Here is a 26,497-nt window from a genome sequence, read left to right as displayed (position 1 = left end):
CAAATACACAAACAAAACAAACAAATATCCATTCTTGCTGAAAATCTGACATCGTTATATCAAAAGCTGATTTACTACATAAGTTCAAAAGTGATACCACTTTGATCAAACTCATCACACATTCATATTAAATGTAGACAAATGACTTATGAGCAATAATAAATTAGTTCATTACAATTAGCATAGTTGTACTGGCATACTCAAGTCAACGTAATAGAAACACTTTTCAGTTAAACTTTAATTTACGTCCCAAAAGTAGCAGTTTTGAGCTCATCACAATCTATCTGATCCCCATGCAGACCTACCAGTGGCATAAGATAGTAGCAAAGCTTGCCAAGGAGTACAGCTAGCCAAAGGGAGTCATCAGCCACTGGGAGCCAAACACACTCCTAGGCCGGCTTCACTCCTCTGGCAGCTTTTGATACTATCTTATGCTACCGTAGGATCTGCTTGGAGATTATCTGGGTGTACCTAACGATGGTTTCTAGACTAAACCCTTACTGCGCATGTACGGGGATCTCCGCCGTGGGGCTGACGCGGTGCGCATGCGCAGGAGCTGGTGGCGGCACGTTGTGCTGGGTCTCCCTGTGCCTGCGCAGATCCACCTTGCGCTGGAAGGCGCGGCCACACGTGTCGCAGGCGAAGGGCTTGAAGCCGGTGTGCTTGCGGGTGTGGGTGATCAGGTTGGACGACTGGCTGAACGCCTTGCCGCACACCAGACACTTGTGGGGCTTCTCTCCTGGGAGGGAACACAGGAAAACATTCAGACTTAGATTCAAGCTTAGATCAACAATACAACATACTACAGATAAAGGCAAATAAAGGTAGTTCCATAATTTTTAGGCGGTCGGGGCAGGGGGTTGTTACCCCGGGCCTCTGTATCTAGGGCACAGTATTGGAAGGCTGAACCCATCCTTCTCCTTCCACCGCCTTTTACCTCCCAAACCGAAGTCAGGTACCAAAGAACACACGTTCTTTCAATAGTCAATATAGTTTTGTAGTGTCAATGTGTGTGAAGTATATGTAGGGTCATAGACAAGTGACACACACTTGGTTTTTAACTTAAGAGGAGTAACCAGGATTGATACTCGTCTGGTGAACGTAGGTTGCAACGTGTACAAATAATGGTGTCACCCACTCGCGCATTGATTCTGGCTTTCTTCCCGGAAAAACGTTCCTCCTGACAGCTTGGGAGTGATCCGCCAGAGTGCTCGCTTCTGTTAACAGGTTCCCGTAAATATGGAAGGTTCCACTCAGTGATAACTATCGGGATGTTTGAGCCTTCTAAATAACCACCGCCAGACCAGAAAATAATATGGAAATTGTCAAGAATCTGTTCCCGTTTAAGCGCCTTTGTCGTAAAGCCTTAGGGGTAAAATGTCCAAAACTTTTCTTTGCTCATCTCTTTGTTTAGTCTAAGAAAAGCAAGACATTTTGTAGTCCGCTAATGACCCCTGAAGTTACTCTCTAAGCAGAGGTTAGGCTCCGTTTTTTTTTCACATTTTAATAGGTTTGTATCGGGCTTTCTACTTTGTACCGTTCTCTTGATGTCTCGTGGCATCAAGAAAAGGGTACAAATTAGAAAGCCCGACAAAAACGCATAAAAACGTCAAAAAAACAGCCGGAGCCTAACCTCTGCTTCGAGAGTACCTTGAAGTGTTCTGACAAATGATAGGTTCTTAGCGTGAGTATCGTTCGTTACTGTGTCAAACTCCGGTCCCAAATGGAATCACTTTATCAGAGTCCACCACTCAGTAATCTCCAAGTAGACGTATATGGCGTTGTATTGTTGCTACCTGTCCCTTTGCCACGTTTTGTATGCCTGCAAGGCATATTCCTCTCGTACAAGAGGCTAGGACTAGACAAGGAGGTTTAAATGGGAACCTCGAGCTCCTTGGACTTGGACTAGAAGACCAAGAAGGCACACAAAATGCCACAAAAACGTATCCTGAATACCATCCGGATAATAGTTCGCTCCGACGTTTATTATACACTGTATACAATCGCTTCATTACTAAGGTTTGAATGCGCAGTTCTCCAGACGGGGTGCAGAAGCGAACATGGAAGCGAACTACTACACGTCCCCGGATGGCACCCAGGCTAACAAAAACGTTCAAACACAAGCCAAATCCATACATCTGCTCGGAGCCAAAGTTCCCAGCCGCTCGATCCTGCCCCACCAATCCCACTGGTAAATCTGCCTGGATATTAGAAGTCCCCAGCCTAGCCGTTCCTGCTCCGAAAAAGGCCAAGAGAACCTGGTATGGAGACTACAAACACAAGCTGAATCCATACATCTACTCGGAGCCGAAGTTCCCAGCCGCTCCTGCCCCACCAATCCCGCTAATTGCCGGGAATGGGCCCGTCAATGTCCGTTCCTGATAGCAACACGCCTCGGTACATAAACCCGCGCCCGAAGCCGCGCTTTTATCGCCGGCTTTTGATGGGGGATGTCGCGGATATGGGCGTAATTAAATTGTGGCCGCTGTGATAGATCCCCGCCGTTATTGCGGCCGATTGAAAGATTCGGATTTTAGTGATTTTTGGCTCTCGGAAGGGTGATTTTGCGGAGAGCGGATGGTTATTGATTGCTGGTCGGCGGGATGGGCCGGTTGGCCCGCCCGGGGGAGCCGTTCGGCCCGTGATAAAGAGAGATGAGCTGTTTATCTGTTAACGATGCACAGAAACGTCTATCAAACCCGCAACCAAGGGTCAAGGAGGGAGTTACAGGGGTAGGTTCCAAGCAGATGCGCGGCATGTAATCTTTTTGTGCGTCTTTTCACGATGTTCATTTTGTAACGTTACTTCACCTTTATCCGCGCGGGTTAACCTATAACCGTTGTATTCAAAATCAGGGTATATAACGATATGAACACGACTTAGATCAATTGCAATACTTTGAAAATATTGCAATTTGAAACCACTGTCTGTGGCGTTATTATCCCTACAATACATTGTTTTTAATCAAAACTGATATTGGTTACTCCGCGGATAAAGGTTAACTAAAGTTACATCTATTAGTTTTGTACCGGTGTGACAGCGATCTCGCCCCCCCGTGATCTCGCCCCCCCCGGGGGCGAAATCACTAGCGATCTCGCCCCCCCCGGGGCGAAATCACTAGCGATCTCGCCCTCCCCGGCTAGTGATCTCGCCCCCCTAGCTCGCCCCCCTTTAGCGATTTCGCCCCCCCCCCCCAAAAAAACGGTTTACATGACATTTTAGAAGTTGATTGGTATAAATCACAAAATGTAGTTTCAGAATGATATAAGTACACGAGTTTGATACATAACTCCATTCATAGTATCAATATTAACGTAATTACATGGTAATAAGATAGTTGAACTTGTTTCAGACAAGGAGGGTTTGGTCCCTTGTATTCCCATTATTGCATATACCTGAGTCTTGACATAAGATGTAATTCATTGTATTCACCTGTCCTCAAGCAACCTATATATCTCCAATATGAAGTCTCTACCATGAAGTGACCACAAAAGAACTATGTAATGTCTTTATTAATTATGCAAATATTAGGTATTAATTAGAATAACGCACATTTTGGTATATGCACCTGGCCAAGGGATATCTTCACCTCCAACATGACTGTTTTTTCTAGTATTTAGGAACTGATGCATTTACCCGTGTTTCTTAAGACTGGTACTTTACCAGTGTTTGTGTAGCATTTAGCAACAGCTATATCAACTTGCGCGTAGATAGTGTTTATAATGAGAAACTATTATTCACGTGTGTTTTTGTTAGTGCTTTGGAAATGTTTCCAGCACAAGAAAGAAAACACTGTGACAAATTGAAAACATATAGCTGACGTATTCCGTACCATAGACGGTGTTGATTTATACGATCGCAGTAGCACTGTTTTTATGCCACCTCAACTGCAAAAATTGTCTTTTTCATTTCAATGTCATGTTTGCACCGAACAATATAGTATCGACTTTCGAGGTAGGACATCTTACGGTACGGTAATAAGGTGCCATATAGGTACCAGGTAACACACCATATACGTTACTCCCCAGGTGCAGTATAGTACCAGGTAGCGCACCTGTAATATGTAGTAACCAGCTGCTCTTGGGGGGGGGGGGGCGAAAACGCTTAAGGGGGGCGAAAACGCTAGTGATCTCGCCCCCCCGGGGGGGCGAGATCGCCGGGGGGGCGAGATCGCTGTCACACCGGTCACAATCAAGAAATTGAGGGCAATGAAGGTGTTCAATGGAGCGGGTCACCCTGCGTTCGTCTCTCCCATCTGCCCTAGTAACGATAACGTCCTTGCTCAGTTATATTCTTTTTCCTCAGCATTCTTAGTTTCTTTTTTTCTAGACCCACCCGCCCAGTTCCCCTAGCCTATACCAGGCTCTCCGAGTCGCTGGAAAAATAGTAGAAATTAGCCAAAAAAAAAGAAAACACACCAGAGGAGTTGGTTGGCCGAGAAGTACAGTCTGCGACCTAAAGGCTACCGTTCCCCCGCCATGCTCGGTGTATCCCATCCTCATTTCCCGCGTAATTGTGCCCCGGAGACCCGCCGGTTGGAACCGGAGATTGCCGACAATTTCGCCGATTTTGATTTTGCAGCTCCGCCAGGATGGACGGGGCCATTTGAATATAAATAGGTACATAAGCAGAGATTTGGGGTCGGCAGATCTGAGGAGAGGGCAGGGTTTAAGTGTTGCGGACACGGGGGCACGTAACTATCCCTGAACGCTTGTGTAGTCTCCTCTTGTATACTACAGATACAGCTGTAGTAGAGAAAAAGATCGTAACTTCTTTTACTTTGTCCGGCCCACTGTTCACCAAACATGAATCCTCCCTACATCTGCTTGAAGATTAGTTTGTATCACGTGCTGACGACAGGTAGACCAGGTAACACATGGTGCATCAAGCTGTTCATATCTGCAGTTACAATAGCGGTTAACAAAGCCCCCAGCTGACGTTCGCCGTCAGATCTGAATCAGAGCTAGGGCTGTTTCAAAGGGTCACATAAAACAGATTTTTCTGCTCGTTGACGAAAAACGGATTTTTTTGTTGAAGATTGAAAATTGATGATACAAACTCGAGTTCCTACCGTTCCGTAATTACAACCTCTGTACTGTTTATGATTGTAAAGATCACATTCAATCGCTTCTCTCCGTAAGGAGAATAGATTTTAGGCCGTTTTGAGCCCACCCCTTAATTGCGGGGCAATTATTTCCGGTAGTTCTGTAACATCTGTGCTGGGAGGGGAGACAGGCGGGCTGATAGAGACAGATGGAGTTAAACTCTAACATGGTGCACAAGGACAGGAATCTGTAGTCACTTTGAGCTCAGGGGGATCCAGTCATTGGTGGTGACGTGAGAATAAACAGTATCTTGTTCATTCATTCGTTCATTTATTCGCTATGAAACAAGCTTCCACGGAATTGCTTCCCTGAGGGGTACAATCTAAAACTTTTAAGTCTTCAGAATCAAGTAAACTGTAACACAAAACGCACGAGTTCATTAACTCAATAATTTTACATGAAGGATAGGGATCTAAATCCTCAGGGGTAGGCAGTTTCCCACCTGTGCCAGTGGTAACACGAAGACAAACCGTGGACGGCTTCAATAATGTAATGTCAAATTCTGACAAGCACAACGTCACATATCAAGAACTGACTGTAACACTTACAATACTCATATAAGTTTGACTGTCTACAGCAGCCGGGATTTATTCGTTCGTTCGTTCATCCATTCATCCGTCCACTCGTCCATCTATCCATCCATCCATTCATTTATCAATTCACTCCATCGATGATACTGTACATGTATTATCAACTATGATTAGAGACATAACTCAGTCACAAGCTTGTGTGTGATGATACGGGCAGTAGAATAGGACCTCCCGTTAACTCCCTATAAAAGGGCCGGTTTCCCGTGATTTAAGGCGGTGATTAAGTCAGTATTGCCCCATGACGTGTTATTACCCGCCCCGGTACTTGCCGGTAATTTGGTGCTGAGAGTAATTCTGATTGGGGAGAAGTGTTATCACGGGTGGTTACACATAGTCTCTGCCACACTGACTACGCTGGCTATTATAGGGAGAAAAATTGCTATTAGAGTTTTGCTACCAGAGGAGGGAAACAATAACCTAAACGTGGACTGACTAATCTCCCGGGTTTGGTTTTGCTGAATTCTACGATCCCCGAACATCGTAGGAAAGCCTGGTGGAGGCTAGGATACACTCCAGTGTGGCCGGGAGGGACAGCAAAGTTCATCCGGGATTTATTTAGTCAGCACCAAAGACCTTTCTCCAAGAAGATGTTATTAAGGGTGGTCAAGTCCGACCGGAGGTTACACATCAGAACAAGAGAGAGAAAGAGAGAGAGAAAAGTGAGATAGACTAAGTGAGAGAGAAAAGAGAGAGAGAGAGAGACTGAGAGAGAGGTTCCCTAAGCAACAGCGTCATGTGGCTGCTTGTGCAAAAGAGTGCCCCCATCGCTCGCTCTGCCCATGTAATTGAAGCTGATTCATCAGAACGGTACACACCGGTCAGACCTTGATGAAACTCTCGCACGCAACTCCGACACATTCCTCCACATATCTTCAAATATCCTATAAATCTGGCCATTGAGAAAACTAAGAAACAGTATCAGAACTACAAGAAAGACATGCCCTTACACATTTTTCCTTGCTTTTGGCTGACACCTATGACTGTGTTTCCACATTCCATCAAGGCTACGAATTTGTTATTCTATTTTCTAGCGACGTGACGTCTGAAATGTGTGACTATCTTGTCGAACTGGGACATCTCAACCAGCCCAAATTGTCGGCAATTTGAAGCAATTTTCGCCGCGGGGCTTCTTCAATCACTGCTGAGGCTGACTCGCGAGCGAGCGGGACAATCTTAGCTCCGAGCAGATGTAAGGATGCGGCTCACTCTCAGTGTTGTCCACCTTTTTGCGAGTATTTGATACTCTCTCGTTGTATTGTATTTCTAAGGACACCATGTCATTGTATTAAGTGCTAAATATTCCAGAATCGGACATAAATCACGAAAAATGAACTAGATCCCTACATCGTAAAGAAGAACCGAATTAGAGGTCAGTAGTTTTGTGACATCACTGTGAAAGACTTGAATTCTTTACCACAGCTTGCAGTTGATGCTAAAAAAATGTTAAGAAGTTTAAGAAAAGACTGATCAATCATTTGGAGGATACGAAGTACATGACGTTATTACAGCAAGGGTGAAGACCGGGGTTCTATAGGTCTGAATGTTTTCCTTTAGTTTCCACCAGGCCTTCCTACAAGAATACGGGGATCGTAGAATTTAGCCCAAAAAAATCGGGAAATTGGCCAAAGGAGTCCCTCCATGCTAAGAGGTAAATGTTTCCCCTGCGCGGCCGGCCAACTCTTCTGGTAGCAAATCTCCCCTGGCAAAAAATTATCCATATAGTAGCCAGCGTAGTGAGTCTGGTACGGGCTAGTCTTCCTCCCCGAAGAAGGTATACCAGTATTTTTCTTGAAGGCTGGGACTGACTTTGTGCCTACAGACCGTGCTGTTTAGAGACCTGATCACCTGGTGTTTATGTTTGTACTTGACATGAAGCATGCCAAAAACCGCATGCTACAATGGGGAGGGGAAACAAGAACTATCTCTCAGTGAGTTTCTGGTGACAGTTGAGTATTGGCTATGTCCTTGGACTCGCACCGTTAGCATGAACAAGTTTGGAAAATGAGAAACGTGCTTAGAAACAAAGAAATGATCAAACAAACTGGTAAGAAGGCCACACCTGCAACACGTATTCATTATGTCCAACTTTACCTGACACCAAAAAATCAAGACCACAGCATGTCTGTGGCCAAAGACACTAAAACAGGAGGTCCTGCTGCAGCACCTAAGTCGGCCATCAGGATGCCCTAAATCGAACCTGACAGTAGGGTCAACCCACGTACCAAACATCATCGCAATCACTCGAATCCTGCTGGAGCTATAGCACCGAACAAGCAGCGTGCAAAGCAGCAGGACCAATTAAGGGACTTTCTTGATGAAAGCTCCTTCGCAAAACTATACCTCCATCTTGATGGTAGGAAGATGAAAGAAAAGTAAATCAGGATCATGTCAACTAAACTATTTGCGTCTTTAGAAATCCGTTATGCAAGGTTTAACTGACCTGGCCTTGGCAACCGAGTTTTAAAATATGAATTTAGATCTTTAAGTTTAAGTCTGAGGATCTCGTACGCCTGAGACATACACGACAGGTGCACCTTTAAGGCACAAGGACGACTCGGGAAGGACCCTTGGTTATCAGGTGTGACGATCTGAGGTCCTGTTTCTCCGTGACGAGAGTACACGGCACAGGTATGACAGGTATGCTGTCAGCAGGTGCGAACATTTATAGGGAGCCGCGGAAACATTTGGTTACAACATGGAAACATGTTAATCTAGGTTCAGGTTACAAAGCGTTTGCCTTTAAACAGGTTTCAGTAAGAACTTGAAAGAACATATTCAATGTCACCCCAAGTACTTTTAACTCATAAGATTGAGCAATTAACTATAATTTACAGGGTTTATCTGAACTACGTACAACAGCATGGAAGGAGAGTGAGTAAGAAAAAAAAGCAGGTCCTGTTGGGACGGATATCACTGTTTTATTCAATTGTTTTCCCCTCCGCAAATTTGCTTGATACTGTTATTTTGGTCACTTCGGTTTGTACGTTTAGTTCATTTGTTTACCCTGGTACAACAAAGGTTTTATCGTTTCTCACTCATCACCTGCAGCGTGTGTGTGGGGTGTACCGTACGCACACGTGCTGAGTGACAAGTATCAACAAACAAGCTATCGCACACAGGCGGTCCGCGCGCAGACAAAGGGACGGGAACGCTTAGCACCCACTTGGTAACTGATAGACTGTTGTAGAGTTTGTCCTGATATCACCTTTCAACGGCTTCATCTAAAGGCATTTTGGCTCAAAATATTAAGGAAGGAGGGCATATGTGTGCAAAGAAAGACAGAAAATGCATGAAGAAGAGAACAAATGTGATAGAATGAATTTTAGTTATCAATAATCGGGTGAGTGAGTGAGTGAGTGAGTGAGTGAGTGAGTGAGTGAGTGAGTGAGTGAGTGAGTGAGTGAGTGAGTGAGTGAGTGAGTGAGTGAGTGAATCAATGAATGAATGAACGAACGAATGAATTAGTGAGTGAATGAATGAGTGTTAGATAACACCAGGCAGCTCACCTGTATGTATGAAGGTGTGTTTCTTCATATCAGATTTCTGGTGGAACCTCTTGCCGCAGTACTGGCAGGGGTAGGGGTGGGTGTCGGAGTGAATGAATGAGTGAGTGAGTGAATGAATGAATGAATGATAACAGAAGCTCACCTGTATGTATGAAGGTGTGTTTCTTCATGTCAGATTTCTGGTGGAACCTCTTGCCGCAGTACTGGCAGGGGTGGGGCGGGTGTTGGAGTGAGTGAGTGATTGAGTGTATGAATGAATGAGTGATAGATGACAACAACTCACCTGTATGTATGAAGGTGTGTTTCTTCATATCAGATTTCTGGTGGAACCTCTTGCCGCAGTACTGGCAAGGGTATGGGCGGGTGTCTGAGTGGATAAGCAGGTGGGTTGACAAGGTGGAGGACCGTTTGAAGCACTTCCCGCACTGCTTACACTGGAAGGTCCGCTCCGTGGTGTGGACGGACCGGTGCTGGTCCAGACTCACCGCGTGCCCGAACGTCTTGTCGCACACCTGCAGGAAGAAACGTTAAAGAAACGGTGAACAAACCGGTAGCTGTACAAGTATATGAGAACAGCATTAAGAAGGTCTAACTAGCTGTGTAAGACGTCTTGTCGCACACCTGGAGGAAGAAACATTAATGTACTGTGGACAAACGGTATACAAGTGTACAAGTATACATAATCATCCTCATCCGGTCGTGCTGGTTGCATGGATGAACATGACTCTCTCCCTCCCTCCATCCTACCCTCCATAGCCTTGAAACCGTCAACAAACGGATAAATGTACAAGACATATACAAGAACGGCATTAGGGAAAGGTCTAACTGACGGCGTGCCGGAACATCTTGACGCACTATTAAAGGAATAAGCGTTAAATAACTATGAACACACGGAAGTATATCTACAAGAAAAGTTTTAAGAAATTGTAAAACTAACAAGCTGTCAGAACGTCTTGTTGCACTCCAAGAGAGTTATAAACAAAGACAGAAAATGTTGGGAGAATTCTTAAGTGAGGGCACGAGGGACCAATAGAGTCATTCAGCTTCTTTGTTACCTCGGCATTTCAAGCTTTCATGTATCTGTCATTGCCTCTACATGTATGTTGATACAAATTTGTATAGTGATATATACTTTTGATAATATAGCATTACATGTATATATTCTAATATATTAGCTAATGCAACTCTCTATAATATGTCTGTACCCTTTGGTAGTGGTTATTTTTTGGGTTATATTTTCTTTTTATCGTTATGTTGACATGGTCCCTATCAGCTTCATCTGCAGAACATAATGTCCCAAATTCCTCCCCTGCTCTCAATGAAATGAAACATGCCATGTGAACCTGTTAATGAATAGCTGAAGAGGCCAACTGTTGAATAAATAATGAGAATGGATTGGACAAAAAATGAGCGAGAAACTATTCAGACGGCAAATCATAGATCAAGGAAGATACGCGGAGTACAACAAAAGAAGAACGCTGTTGTACCAGGTACTTGTAACGTGGAGTAGAAATTAGAATCACACGTTCACAACAACGCCATCAAAAATAGAAGGTAAAAATGCTTGCATACCGTAAATTTGAAAATTTTCGGTGTTTTTTTACGTATCGTGATGACATGGGCAGCTTTTAGTGTCAACAAGATATACAAAGGGAAAACGTTGTTGTACCAGGTCCTTGTAACGTATGGTAGAAATTAGAATCACAACAACGCCATCGAAAATAGAATTATGCTAAAGGTGAAAATGCTTGCCTACTGCAAATTTGAAAATGTTAGATGATTTTTACGTATCGTGATGACATGGGCAGCTTCTTGTGTCAACAAGATATACAAAGGGAAAACGTTGTTGTACCAGGTCCTTGTAACGTATGGTAGAAATTAGAAATCGCAACAACGCCATCGAAAACAGAACTATGCTTAAGGTGAAAAATATGCTTGCCTACTGCAATTTCAGGTGTTTTTTACGTATTGCGATGACATGGGTAGCTTTTTGTGTCAACAAGATATACAGTTTGATAATGGGTCCCGAGGGAGCAACCGACGACACAAACCGACCGCTGTAATGTTATGACAAATCTATCTCATGGACACGCGGGTGGTTCTTTTCTTTGTGGCGAACAGGATCATTATCATGACAGACTGGGCACTTCATATGGCGTTAAAATGATGTACTGTAGATACTGATATAAACTGCTATGGATATTATATGGCTTTTAGTCCAAATTCTGACTAGTTCTAATCTGTTATTGATATTGTGATATTCAATGGCGTAAGCGTTCAAATTTGAAATAAGCTTCAAAATTCTTAAATTAAGGTAGTCACATGTAGGGTAAAACGGTAAAAACCTACATCTGAAAGTTTTCACAACTGCCAAAAGACCAACAATGCTTTCTGTGTGTCTCGTCAAATTCTGCTCTATGGTCGGTCTCATCACTAAAACTGGCAACCTTCTTAAAATCTCAAAATTGATGATGTAATAATTACCATTGCAGTTAACATCCTGATACTAGAAATATACTTTTACTTGCTTTCTTCAGACAAAGGCTTTAAAATTTAAAGGTACAAGGCTACAACAATGAAACAATGACGGTACCGCTCAGCTGCTATACAACCTTGAGTGGTCTAAAACTATTCCCTACACCAGTTCTTGACAGGCAACATCCAATTATAATGACCAGTTAACCTCCTGGTACTAGAAATATACTTTTACTTGTTTTATGTTCTTTAGATAAAGGCTTCAACTGTTTAAGGGTAGAAGGTACAACAATGAAACAACCTTAAGCAGTCTGAAACAATTTCCTACACTAGTTGTTTACGGACGATGGTAATACTATACTTTTTTATATGGAACTATACTTTTTGCTGTTCTGGTTGTTGTTGTTTTTTTGGACAAAGGGTTTAAACAACGAAACAATAATGGTGCTGTTCAGCTGCTGTACAACCTTGAGCGGTCTGAAACTATTCCCTACACCAGTCAGTTGTTTACGGACGACCGAGCCACGCCGCCGCTCAGGTATCAGGGTTCGCGGGAAAGTCGTCAGCTGCGGAGCCGTGCGGCCGGGGACAGGTCGGCGGCAGCGTCCGGCGATAACGTCACGCGGCAGACGCACAGGTACCGGTATGGCAGGTGTTTGCTCACCTGAGCCGCAACGTGCGTCAGAATGTCGTACGCTAGTGCTAGTCTCGAGAGAAGGCTTCGCTGTGGTCGAATGGGCCTAGAGTTTATTTACAGAGGACTCGGCTATTAAGCCACGGAGTGCTGTGTTGTCACATTTGGCGAAAATCGATCAGACGACGAGTCTGTGGCAATCGCCCGAGCCTCGCTCACAAAAATAACTTTATTACACAACAATCGTACAAGGTACAAAGTATGCCTTATATGTGGCGGGGACAGTTTTCAGGTGAAAAATACGCGTTACCCTCTGTCAATCTTAAAATTTAAATATGGCCAATATTAATCTTCCATCGATACGCCCGAAGATCGTGGATAATGTGACAGGGGTATAAGGACTCTTAACATCGGACAATAACTGTTTACAGCTGTCTCGTGTCCGGAGTTTGGGCACTATCGGAGGCTTGATTTTAGATTTAGAGAGTTATCGCGCTAGACGATCCGACCACTCTGCACAACATGTTTGCCCTCAAACAATATGGACATTCTAAATTTAGGAAATCATTGCTCACATTGCAAAATACACCGTGCTGATGGGAAGTGATAACCCGACAGTGTGATTTGTCATTAGTCGCAAATATACTTCATGTAACATGTAAAAGACCGTACCTCGCTTAATCCATCTCTTTTGAATTACTATATCTTTAGCTTTGTTTCAATTTCAGCAGTCAGAGGAACGTTTTGCTTTAAGATTTCTTCCTTTCTTCTGTCCCTCCAGATTTAAAGGGACCAAGATTTAAAAACCAGCTGTGTGACGCAATCTAAATGGCCCCATCTTGGGTATAGTTAGGCGACCCGCATATCCAAACGGTTCTCAGAAGTAGCTATATAGGAATTACTTATGGGTTACATGACGATATCTAAGGTGGAACAGTGGAACGTTGCTTACCTCGCATTCAAAGGGACCTAGATTTAAAATCTAGCCTGTGTGACACAATTTTACGCGGTTTGGGGCTTAATAGTCGACCGGGCCGCATATGCATATATCCAAATGTTTTCGGAAATAGCTAACGTTATAAAGGTATTATATTTATCATAAAGCAACGTTACGGTAAGTTACATGATTGTGATTAAGGCAGAACACCAGTGACAGGTTCTTTACCTCACAAGCGTTACAATAAGTTACATGTCTACGATCACCATTCACTGTGTTCTGCGTCTTCGATTTTTCAGAGTAGGAAAAAGGTGAAAAGCTTCCTGCCTCGCAAGCGTTACAGTAAGTCTACGATTTTTTTTATCACCATCATCATTCACTGTGTTTTGCGTCTACGATTTTTTAGTCTTTGATTGAGTAGGAAAAAAGTGAAAAAGCTTCTTACCTGGCAAGCGTTACAGTAAGTTAAATGTACATGTACGTATACGTATCTACGGTTTTTCAACACCATTTCACTGAGTGAAAACATTGTAATCTGCGTAATTTTTGAGAGTAGGAAAAAATTGAAAATGTTCTTACCTCACAAGCGAACGGCCTCTTGCCTGAGTGCGATCTCCTGACGTGCACCTCCAGTCCGTGCGGCGTGCTGAACACCTTCTTACACTTCACGCACGAGAACGACCCCGTCAGCACCGTCGGGCGCTTCTGCTTCTCCGGTGGGGCCTCGGCGTCCTCCCGCCCGCCCGCCGGCTGGTCCAGCCGCCCGTCCACGTACTCGGAGTGGGAGGTGGGGGAAGGGTAGCCTCCCGGGGGTGGGGAGGCCAGGGTCGTCTCTAGCTTCAGCAGATCGTACCTCTTGAAGGCACTCTGTCTGTTAACGTCGCCGAGGTTGAGGGTGGCGCTGTGTCGGTGGTGGTGGGAGGAGAGGGGAAAGTCGGGCCGGAAGATGGACCGGTCTAAGAACGGGGACGGCGTCGGACGGACCAGGTCTCCATCACCGAAGAGCCTGGGAAAGCCGTACGGCCAGGCCGCGCTCATGTCCCGTACGCAGCTCAGCGTGCTGCCGGGGACCGTCTCCATCACAGCTGGAGCAGAGAGAGGAGAAAGAAAAAAAAAAATACGTGACTACAAAAAAATCAATACCCGTAAATCAAAGCCCCTACGAGCGGCCAGGGCTGGCTGTAATATTCGCCAGATTAGCTTCAGATTTCAATTTTCAATGGAACTGTTATATTTGCAAGTGCAAATTTGCTGCTACTGTATTTTGTGTGGGCGCTGGGGGCTTCTTGTTTACACATGTCATAGCTCAGTCGCTACGCGCCCTGCATTCATTGAAATGAATATACATTACCCCAGCATGTTTGGATAGGTAACCATAGCGTTCTGACACCTAAGAATCAGGACTAGTCAGTAGTCCTTACCGCTATGCTATTTTATAAAATATTGACACCTATCTCACCTGTAGGACGAGTCGGTGAGAGTTGCGGCACGAAGGCAGCGGTGTCGCCGGACCACGGCTGCGCCCTGGGCGGGTGGTCGCGCGTGTCGGCCCGAGGGCAGGTGACGGGATCCTCCGCTGCCGGCTTGAGCGGCTGCTCGGGGTTGTTCTCTGATGGGACGCCCGGCTCCACGAGTGGCGGTGCTTCAGCTGTGAAATGAAGACAAATACGGCTTGTAGACAGAACCATTGCGGGGGTGTTCGGACCGGCTTCTGTGCGAGCTTTGTTCTGACAAACAATTAGACCATCTCTGTACATGATAACAGCTTTTTGGAACTGATTCAGAATCAAAAACTATCAAACATCAACATCGACAATATGACAAAAAATTAGGATATAAAAGATTACCTCTTTAAAAAATCGCCGGTCAGCAAACTGGTGCACCTAGTGCCTAAAAGCCTGTGCTGTGGAGATTTATTTCTTAACGACCGAATCACACAAAGCTTGCAGGACTTTCCTCGTCTTAAGAAATAAAGACAGTTGTAAGGTGTTCGTCTACGATGTCTTAATCGCACAGTAGCATAGAAATCTAAAAACATCTGACGACATGCACATCTACATCAGATTGAACCTTTTATGGGACTAGAGAGCAGCGATTTACGCTAAAAATCCTGCCATTGACTCTTGCGCCTTTAAGAACACCTAGCCGTAAAGAAGCTGTCTAGAAGACCTCCGTGCGCGGCAGAAGTGAGGGACTGACCGGCCGTCAGTCCCGCGGTCCCGTGGCACAGCGCCCAACAAGTGCCCTGGGAATACCCGCAATTTGCCGGCTAAAAGCTAGAGCGGTCCGAGATCGATACTACACATATATCCCCAGGTCAGGAGGACGGGGATACTGCCCTAGCAGAGTGGAAGCGGTATTTTTTCTGTGTCGAGTAGGAGGAAATATCACCCGGAAAAATAGCGCGGTTTCAATGGGAAAGTATATAACACGGACCCTCCAGAGTCAACAGCATAAGGGCAGAATTGGCCGCAACGATGAGGAGTTGTAAACCACGGAAACAAGATATGCCTGTATCGTCAAAACATTTCTCATAGATACACTCTGACTTCTCTCATGCAACACAAACGTACAGATCTTTAGTAAACTACAATGCTAGCAAAAAATGGAAATATGTAAAAGCTATACGATGTACTGTTTGGATATGAAAAAAAGACGATAAGGTATTAAGAGAGGGCGAGACAGAGAGTAAAACACGTTGACGTACCACATAGCGGGACGGAAAAGTTTTCCACCCTGTCCTGCCCAGGCCTGCGGTTCACCTGGTGTAGCTTCTTCTTCTTCACAAGAAAGGATCGCGGCATCTTGAAGTAGTGATAGGGTAGAAAAAAATAACAACTGCTGGGTTAAACTACAGCACAGAGAAACTGAGATATCACTCCAATCTGTCCTGGTCTCTCCTGGCGTGAGTTTGCCCTCAATCTGAGGCGGGTGTGAGTTAACTAGCGGGTCCGGCAGCGGGCTCCTGATTATAGAGTGTGCCGTGCTGATTATGCTAATGATGGGGATGGGCGGGATAGCGGGGCGGGGCGTCGGGACAGGTACGGGGTTGGATCTGTAGCTACAGGTGGGACAGGGCTGGTGGTGTATGAGATATGGAGATGTGATAAAGATAAAGAAACGTGGCGTCGTCCGTTTGTATTTATGTTGACATATGTGCGTGCAGTATCACACAATATGATAACAAAAATGGTAGATACAGTTCGTCAAAGCACATGTACAGGTACGGGGGTTAGATCTGTGGCTACAGGTGCGATATGGCTGATGGTGTATGGGATACGGTGTTGTGATAAAGAGAATGGGATACGGAGATGTGATAAAGATAAAGAACGTGGTGTCGTCCGTTTGTGTTTATAGTGAAAAAACATACATGGTAGATACAAGTCTTCAAAGTACATGTACGGGGCCAGATCTGTGTCTACAGGTGCGATATAGCTAATGTGTCATAGAATATGGCTGATATGATATAGATAAAGGAAAGCGACATCGTCCGTTTGTGTTTGTAGTGAGATATACATGCGGTATCACACAATATGGGGTAACAAATCAAGTAGATCACCAAAGGAAAGGAAGGTTAGATCTACAACTACAGGTGCGATATGGTTGGTGGTATATGGGATACGGAGATGTGGTAAAGATAAAAGAACGTGGCATCGTCAGTTTGTGTTTATGATGAAAATATGCATGCGGTATCACACAATATGAGGCAACGAATGTGGTATATCAAAGCACAGGTAGGGGATAGACCGTAGGTGATATGTGCGGCAGGCCTGATGTGATATTGGATACGTTGATATGATAAAGATAACGGAACGTGGCACGGTTCCTTTGTGTACAGTACAAATAAATATTGCTTGTCTCCAAGATATGACACAGTGGGAAAATACCAGCAATATAGCACAGGTACGTAACTCGCTCGTCAGGTACAGGTGAGATATCGTAAGATAAAGACAAAGGGGTGTAAAGGTGGATTCACACGTGCGTAAAGATTTTAGTCCGTATGAGATCCGCATATGGAAGTCTTAGCACGGGTAACTGGGAAAATAATATAAATCGGACAAATATAGACAGGTAACATGCCAGCGGAGTCAGCTGGTCACAAACCATACTCCTTGGCCACCCAACTCCTCTGGCATGTCATCTGGCTATACTTCTCCAATTTCTACATTTTCCAGTGACCTGTGGAGCCTGGTAGAGGCTACGAATTCCATACGGACCTCATACGGACTTGAACCCGGCTTCACCCTTTTGGTTTATGTGAATGGTGAAAGATATATACATGCTGTATAGTGCAATAAATTGTATCAAATATGGTACATATAGGTACGATTCTCCAGAGAACATATAAGTGGCTACAGGTGCAAAAGGGCTAACAGTGATGTGGAAAAGATAACGGAACGTAACACCGTCGGCTCAGGTATATAGTACGAATAAATATTGACTGTCTTTGGGGTACGACGCAGAAGGAAAATACCTGCAATATTGGTAGCACAGGTGAGGCGCTAGCTCACCAGGTACGGGTGTCGTTTTGTGTACAATACAATGAATACTAGTATATAGCCTGTAATATAGAGAATATATGGAACACAATACAATACCAAATGTTGTATACAATACCAAAGAGAAAGCATCCATAATAATACACAGGTATTTGGTATATGTATATTCGGGACACAATCGTCATGTGTGGTAATATGACAAAGGGACTCAGCTACGGAATTCTTTGTCAGTGCGCAACAAAGAGATACGGTCTGTACAGAAACTACCTGATGTTACATTTTATCGACGCTGTTGCCTCTACCCAGATATTACCATTGTCCTCTAACGACACGTGTTACCCCTTCCCCCTAATGTCTACTGAACCTCCCCTGGACACCGGGCCAGCTGTTACAGGTGTTTTAAACCGTGACGTCATTACACGCATGCGCACTGTCCGCTCAGCTGCGCCTGTATAACAATGCGAGATCACTTAATACAAAAACGTATAGACGAGAAAAAGAAGACTTTCACTCCTTTTAAAGTATCTTTACATTCTAGTTTAGGACATTTTTGTTGCGCGACCGATTTGCCACAAGAGCATTTCATTCTTAGGACATTCGTCAAGTGTATTACAAAAGTCTCTTGTCTTACTACGGAAAAGATTATTGCATTGGCCAATAATGTTATGTCTTCGATGTGTTTGTCTTTCTGTGTATGTGTGAGTGTGTGTGTCTGTGTGTCTTTGAACATCAGAACTCCAAAAGCCTTAGTTGGGTCCTAATGATATTTAATAGGTGGGTAGGTGGTCCCCTAGTAGCTTTCTAATGTACAGCAGAAGAACTTTCGGTATTTATATCTCATGTTCTGTTTTATTTTTTATTGGGACATGCAATGATACATACAATACACCGTTTTGCTGTGCCGTACGAAACTGAAAACCGTGCTGCAAAATATGTCGGCGCCCCTTTAAAAAAACTAATAAATCAGGAAAGCAGCTGGTTAAGAAATCAGGAGTGCCGTCACTTCTCCAATCTTCGTGAATAAAGAAACGACTCGAGTCCAAATGAAGAGAAATTCCCGTCTTTATGAGACCCGGTGTATATCAATCACCCGCCCCGGCATGTAATCTTTTGTCGCGCAGAGCGACTGTGCCAATAAACACCAGTATGTAATGAGTGTATAATGGTGACGTGTACACTCCTAGCACTACCGCCGCTATTGTTTGTCTTGTTTACTCGAGGCGGTGAAAAATCTCGATCCACGCGCGGGGTACAAAGGACTTTGGAGTGTGTGTTCTAGAGCGGACAGGTAAAGTTTGTGGTGTTTGACGGAGGTCTCATCTCACCTGTCTTTTTACCTGTCCGTCACCTGTCTTTCAACAGGTGTGTGCGGTTTGCGTGTGTTTGTTGTTGGCGCGGGGGGGGCCAAAGTTCCCGGTGCGATGTTTGTCGCGTTGTGTGGACACAGCCGAGCGTCAAGTTTACACAGGGCAGGCTCCCGCGCGTGCCGGACACGCGAGTCTGTTGTCTCACTGCCTAGCTGCCTAGAGGTGGGGTCGTGATAGTCTCCAAGCAGAGGCTTCTGTACCAAACACCCTGCAGTTTACTCCACACGACCAACCTTTAGGAAGATCTAGAGACAACAGACTCGCGTCGGTGAAGAAAGCACAAGATCGGTAGCATGGTAGGATTTGAACCCTGAACCTTTAGCTTCTGGGCCAAGCATCCCGTACTCTCCAAGCAGAGGGTAGGCTCCGGTTTCTTGACGTTTTTTAGGCGTTTTCATCGGGATTTCTATTGTTTTCTTGATGTCTCGCGGCCTAACCTCCTCTGTCGCATCAAGAAAACGGTACAAAATAGAAAGCCCGATGCAAACGCATAAAAAAAACGTTAAAAAAACAGCCGGAGCCTAACCTCTGCTTGGAGAGTGCAAAGTGTTTGTGGCCCAGAAGCCAATGGACTGGGTTCAAATCCTACCGTGTAACGATCTTGTGCTCTTGTGAAAGGCATTTTACCCGACTTTCCCCACCCTCGCGAGTTTGTTGTCTCACTAGCTAGATGCCTAGAGGTGGGGTCGTGATAATCTCCAAGCAGAACCTACGGTCATAAGATGGTATCAAACGCTGCCAGAGGAGTGAAGCCGGCCTACGAGGATTGTGTTTGGCTACCGGCTATCGCTAGTGGCTGATGACTCCCTTTGGCCAGCTTTGTTACTAGCTATCTTATGCCACTGGTAAATCTGCCTGGAGATTAGGGTCATGTGGCATTAACAGTAAAGTGTTTGGCCCAGAAGCCAAGGGTACTGGGTTCAAATCCGAACATGCTACCGATCTTGTGCTCTTGGGAAAGGCACTCTGTGTACGACTTTCCTTTCTGAACCCTAGTATAAAAAATAGGTACATGACTTCAGTTGGGGAGGTGAAAGACGTCGGGACAATAAAGTTTGACCCTGCCTCCCAATACCGTGTTGTAGACACAGTGAAAACAGCACACTACTCATACGGCCTTAAAAAGGCTGTGAAACTGCCGTTACTTTTACCTTTTTCACCAACCTAACAGTCCGTGCCTCACCTGCCTCTTAAGGCAGCTCACACCAAAATCCCCCGGACGGAAACCCGCAACTACTGTATTGGGTATTTGTTCCGGTTGATAGTAACCCTGGTTCTGAACCTGAGGGTCCTGAGTTTGAATCCCAGCAGTCGCTCGCCCGACATGCACGCTACAGTAAAGGATTGCAGTCCTTACTCTTAAAAGCTGGTGTGTTATGCCGAAGAGCGGTTATACTGGATATATAGATCAAATACAGAACAAGATGTTAAACAACGCTCCACTGTTCTTTGTACTCCAAAAACAGATAAGGGAATTTGGTAGATACAATGGACCTGTATATCTATTTCACACAAAAGCCGCTAGTATTTTCTTGTGAGCCAAACGAACTAGAGATTGATTTCCAAATTTACATTTATTCTAGCCGATTAAGCGACGTGTTTGCCCGGATCATATGCGTGTCATTTCTCTTTCACGCCTTAGCCACTAGTTATTTTTTTTCAGTTAGCCAAACTGACTACAGATAGATTTCCAAATTTACATGTGTATACAATTTTTCTTTCGCGCGACAGCCACTAGTTTTTTTGTCAGTGAGCCAAACTGAGTGTAGATAGATTTCCAAATTTACATTTATTCTCCCCGATTAAGCGACGTGTTTACCCGGACCCTGCCCGCAATCACTGTGGCGAGGACCCGCCGGGTAAACACGAAGGTAAACACTCGGGAGGAGCTGCAATTGGCTGCGGGCGGGACCGGTGGGAAGCTCCGCCGCACCAGCAGGTGCTCCTCGGTCCTTATCTCGGCTCCACCGCAACCTTTGCACCGCTAAGCGCGAAGAAACGGGCGTCAAATCGGGAAAAAATAACCCGACTGAAACGGGATAATACGCAGGGTAAACATTTAAGTCTAAAGCGAGTGGACGTGGTGGAAAGTGTGGCACTGGTTTGTAAGTTGTGCCCCCATTATGCGGCTCACGCGCGCACAGAAAGGACTAGATTTGTGCTCGTGACTGGATGGCTGGGTCTGTGACTTAGCTTAGTTTGTAAAATATTGATTCCCTTGCTGCACGTTAAGTTGTTTTTCTCTATCACACCATCGGAAACGGAAATACGCATGCTACTTTGATGTCTTTATTTGACCAGCCATTGTATTTATTCTCAGGAAAGTCGGGTACGAGTCTAACTGTAACCCATGTCCCAAGCACATGCTTAAATAGTTTTACTTTATATCAAATCAGATTAGCTGGTCTGTTACGCCGAAGGGTGGTTATAACGGCTATATAGATACAGATATAGATACAGATACAGATTTTCACTATGAACTGATGCTCCAAGGAGAGGTTTCCGTCGGTGACTAGTAGCAAGTGGTCTCGATTTTTCTTCTGCCTACCTCTGCTTGGAGAATGCAGTGAAGCACGTTTAAACCTACAGAAAACCAGACAAGAATGCTTTAATGTCTTTAAGTAGTCTTAAACATGACTCGAGAAACTTAGAACAACGTCAATGACTTTGTAAGGTCATTGTATACACACTGATAGTCCGGAAAACGCCGCTGTGCATACAATTTTGCTTTATGTAAAGTTTTCTAATGCTGTATTTTGGCGATATACTGCGACGACAAGACCTGTGTAGTGTCTAACATGTTTTACAATGCAGCAAACGTTAGGATATATTACAGTTACATCATCACTATTGTCGGCGTGGCGCTGAAAAGGCTTTATATAGCCCAGCCATTCTGCTTTATTGGTGGTTTTGATATACTGCATTTTGAGTCGAGTTGTTAGCACTGGTCTGTACAAGCCTGGGAACGCACCAGGCAAAACACACACTCCCGGCTTTGTGGGGCCCATTATCCGCCTATTGAATCTGGCTCAAGCCGATTTAGGCGGTCTCCAGATTTCTGCCGGGCTTTTGTGGGAGAACATTGCAAGAGAAGAAATCAGAGTGGGGCCGTTTTGCGTCCGTGTCATTGTGAGAGCGCACGAACAAGTGTTGAAGTGGTTGTGTGACAACGCGCGGTTTAAGAAAATCAACACCGCATCAGAACAACAACTTAATAATTTAGATCCAATTGTGGGCGGCGGTTTGCTCGTGTTTTTACAGGCCGTGCTTCGCGTGCAAGATTTCATCCCGGACACAATAACTCCAAGATTTGTCATACATTCCCTCTTTTTACGATCCGCTGCGCAAATCTTGAAAATGTTTTCTCATTGTCCGTCCCCTAATGGTGAGATGAAATCTGACGGCTGTGCCGTTAGTGGTTTCCTTTCTTCCCTGTATCTGATTTGAGCTGGTTGATCCACACAACAGCTTGGCGCAGAAATCCGTGGATCGATGTAGGCGCGACGCGGTGCTTGGTTCTGAATAGCGGCAGGTTGGTGTGGTCTTGTAACGGCTGTTACTCGCCAGGAAGGGGCTTTGTACACCCCACTGTATAGTCGTGTTCACATATTGTTCAGTATCCACCGTACCTAGCCTCCATAGCAGGCTTGCTGGGGTCTTTACCATCTTTTTTTTTTTGCTCATAATACACTTTTGCTGGCCATTTCTTTTTGTACTACGGGCCACTGGTCAAGCGACCTAGTACAAAAAGAAATGGGCAGCAAAAGTGTATCATGAGCCACAAAAAGACAGGGGAAAAGGTCGCAGAGAGACGGCTAGGGACCCTACACTGTACCGGGGTGTTGACATATTGTACTGTATCCACCGCCTACCAACAGTCGCGTGGGAGAAATACGCACAAAGATTTATTACAGTTCCTAGATCCTGCCGTCAACATACGGCTAACATACGGAATACTAACCCCGAAAAGTTGTCTCTAAAGCACCATTGGGTACTGTTTACTCTACCTACTAGTATTAAACTTTCATATTGTTTCTCTGTGTGTGTTGGGGTGTGGGGTGTGGGGTTGAACTCATATACAGGAATTTCCACAAAGGTTTATTTCTTTCTTTCAAATATCTACTGACATACGTATACTGCAGGTGAAAAAAAAAAACTTGTGGGGCCTTGGCGCTTGAAGCACCACAACATTCTGTTGGTGTGAGGGGTGGTTTCGTCCTTTAACACTTTGCTAAGTCAAGTACTAGTCAAAGTTTATTAACATACATATTTGGTTCAACATACGGTAAATAGCATCTCGTAACTTTTCAATCAACAAGAAGTTGTCTTCTAGTTCAACATTTATGTAGTAGTTATTAAGAGTTAGTTACGTCATAAAACAAACGAACATTCTGTAGCCCTCTGACGTGTCAAGCCAGTACTTCAAAGAGATAGCCTGGCACTACGGGCATTTTAGGCTACAAAAAATTCTATTCAGTTATTTTTAACGATGTACATCTGGTAGTCAATTCAACGACGTGAGAACTTGGGGCTACAAATAACAAACAAGAGCAGGGGGAATTGTTAAAAGTACGCGCTGTCGTTTTTTGAGTTCTGAAAATTACAAAGAAGTCGGCACCGTTTCATCCTCCACGCAGATGTTACAGAACAAAAATCATTGTCTGTAGAAGCGGTGACAGCTGAGATAGCGGATTATAAATCACAGAGCGCTTTTCTGGTATTTACCGGACACTGTGACGTAATTTGTCCAGTGTAGATTGTACATGTTAACTCCGGAGGTGGGTTAGTTTTGCGGCCTTGTCCCTCCGGTTACACCGGAGACACTGATAATTTGAACACACATTATTATTATAATTATTCTATGATAACGGAATGCTTTATGTTTTGTACGAATTTGAACTGTTAATACGTGTAACTTTATAACTTTTGTACATGTAATACGTATTTAAGTTGCGGGCTGAAAAAAACATTTTAAACAAGTTTTTACAACAAAGCTGTGACATGTGGGTTAGAACATGACGTGTCACGTTTGTATGCCTTCATATCGCAAAACAAACAAACATTTAAATCGTTTTGTACTTTTAGTACAACCAGCGCGAGACTGAACTGATCAATAGTTTTGACTTCCTTACACCGGATTGAAGCCTATTCTTTGGTATCGCTATGTGTGGTGGGTTCTTTCTGACGTACTCGAAACGTGGCTCTCCTCTTTTCCTCCTATCCGAGAGTTTGAGTCAACTGCTCTAACTACACAAGGCCACACGATGTGATTTAGAAATACATACGGTAATGACTGACGTCAAAGGAAACACCGTACTATATCTATAAGCTGGCTAGGGACAGAGGGGATGTTTGGTTGTGATCATTAAGGCCCTGTATAGACGGAAGCTTAATTACTATTTTTGAAACAAAAAAGAAATCTCAACTTTACACGAAGAATAAAATGTCGTGATAATTTGAATCATCTGAACGCAATGATGCCTAACGTCATATACGTCACCTAGCAACAGCACACTTGTGATAATTCAAATTTCTTATTCTGCAAATGAATAAAAGTTCACTTCAAAGTTGATTCACAACAGATATTAGTGATACGAAGATTCGTGCTATGCGTGGGTAATTTGAAGGGGTTAAATCTGCTGTACCAGCTGTCTTTGTTCAGCAAGACTAATCTTAGTCATGTAACATAACATATACACCATATGAACTGTTCTTGTAGGGAACTAACTGTTACCATAATGTTTAAGCAGATCAGATGTTACGATCTTGATTGTTTTTGAGGGATGAAATCTGTTATACCAGCTGTATTTGTAGGAAAAAGACCAATCTTAGTCATGTTATATAGTTGATATACACAACAACTGAACTGTTCTTGTACAGAATTGTTTCAAGCAGATGTTTGGATTTTTATTGTTTTTGAGGGGTAAAATCTGTTGTACCAGCTGTATTTGTAGGAAAATACAACAACAAAAAATATGTATAAGCGACCTTCAATTGATGTTCCCCTATGTGTACAGCTATCAGAGGCAGTTTGTTCTGTGCAGTGCTGCGGCCTTTGCTCCGTAATACCCCCTTTCCACTAGGACGGCGCTCTCGTCGTGCTCTCTTTGCGACCTAACATTTGACAGATCGCTCAACGAATTGCATAGAAAAGAAACGGTTTTTTTGTTACACTTTGTGTGTTTCGTCGTCCTCGCAGTCACACTTGTACATGCTGTATGATATACCCAGTATCAGTATGAAATCAAAGGTTTACACATATCCTAGCCTCTACCAGGCTTCGTGGATCGGTGGTCTAATTGTAGAAATTGGACAAACAGAGTCTATAGTACGCTAGGGGAGTTAGCCGGCCAGAAGAGTACGTTTCCTCACCACTTCGTGGTGAGGATAATGATTCTACTGATCCACGGAGCCTGGTAGATCCTACACATATCCTATTTAGGTCGCAGTGAGAGCGCAGCGCGATCGCCGTCCAGTGGAATGGGGGCCGTAATTATGTGCTAATCGCGCCCCGCCCTCAAACCCTCACAGGGACTCACAAACCGCAGCTTACTTCCGCGTCATTGAGCCGAAATGGCGGAGACAAATAGAGATCCCGTATTTACCCGGCCGGTATCACAATTACGGCTGTCCCGTTTGATAGTTTTTTTGTAAGCCTTTATAGTCGCTTAGGGTAGGGTGCATACGTGCATGTACACTTGTACGTCGTGCGATCGCAAAATAAAGTGAGGACACCCTTGGGATAGTAGTGCTTACAAGTGTCCTCTGAAATTCATATCTTTTCCTTACGAAATAGCCTGGAGTCCAGCCTTCTTGGCTCTAGTCCGGAATAAGGGGGCACACACCAGTTTATTTGGGGGTTCAAATGGAGGCGGCACACCCTCAAGTCTAGCGAACATCTCTTCCAGGGAATTATCCTGAAGAAAAATAACTGTATATGGGGTGAGAGGATATACCTTCAGCTACAAGACCAACTGAGTTTCGATCCTTCAACTTCTCTAATTTTGAAAAATTATAGGGAAAAAACATTATTTTCATGTCAAAAATGATGCACAAAATCGGGCATTTTCGCATTGGATAAAACAGATGAAGAAGATTTTTCCGGCAAGCACGACTGATACTGCCAGAAAGAGGAAAATCTAAAGACTAATCCAGCCAATTATAAAGAAAATTCTAGTACTACAGTTTTTTTAATCATCCACGGCGCGCGGCATTGCAACTTTGCTTGACACAGCGCTTCAGAGGTAAATCTAGGTCACCGGCCTCTTTACATTCAGGCGTAGGGATATCGCTGAAGCAACGCGCGGACCAAAACACAATTTGCACCAAAAACACACCATTTCCTACGCTTTTCAGCCATGTAACCGTTTAATGTCATTTCGCA

General features: G+C 44.3%; 1 protein-coding gene across 1 annotated transcript; it reads right to left on the bottom strand.

Moving 5' to 3' along the window:
- Nucleotides 1-477: 477 nt before the first annotated feature.
- On the bottom strand, nt 478-16,172 carry LOC118421247 (zinc finger protein Gfi-1b-like). The gene is made up of 5 exons (XM_035828447.1): nt 15,955-16,172; nt 14,707-14,895; nt 13,827-14,332; nt 9,485-9,713; nt 478-739 (listed from the first exon to the last, which is right to left on the bottom strand). The coding sequence occupies exons 1-5, from the start codon at nt 16,049-16,051 to the stop codon at nt 498-500; spliced, it is 1,263 nt and encodes a 420-aa protein (XP_035684340.1). The 5' UTR covers nt 16,052-16,172; the 3' UTR covers nt 478-497.
- Nucleotides 16,173-26,497: the final 10,325 nt, after the last annotated feature.

The sequence above is a fragment of the Branchiostoma floridae genome, chromosome 8 (genome assembly GCF_000003815.2).
Source record: "Branchiostoma floridae strain S238N-H82 chromosome 8, Bfl_VNyyK, whole genome shotgun sequence".
NCBI classification, from domain to species: Eukaryota; Metazoa; Chordata; class Leptocardii; order Amphioxiformes; family Branchiostomatidae; genus Branchiostoma; species Branchiostoma floridae.
This window is presented reverse-complemented; position numbering and strand designations above follow the sequence as displayed.

Excerpts from the sequence above, each read along its gene's own strand:
- LOC118421247 (XM_035828447.1), bottom strand. The coding sequence starts at position 16,051 with ATGCCGCGATCCTTTCTTGTGAAGAAGAAGAAGCTACACCAGGTGAAC. Across the intron at positions 14,333-14,706 it reads CTCACCGACTCGTCCTACAG|CTGTGATGGAGACGGTCCCC; the intron begins GTGAGATAGGTG and ends TCTCTGCTCCAG. Across the intron at positions 740-9,484 it reads ACACACCTTCATACATACAG|GAGAGAAGCCCCACAAGTGT; the intron begins GTGAGTTGTTGT and ends GTTCCCTCCCAG.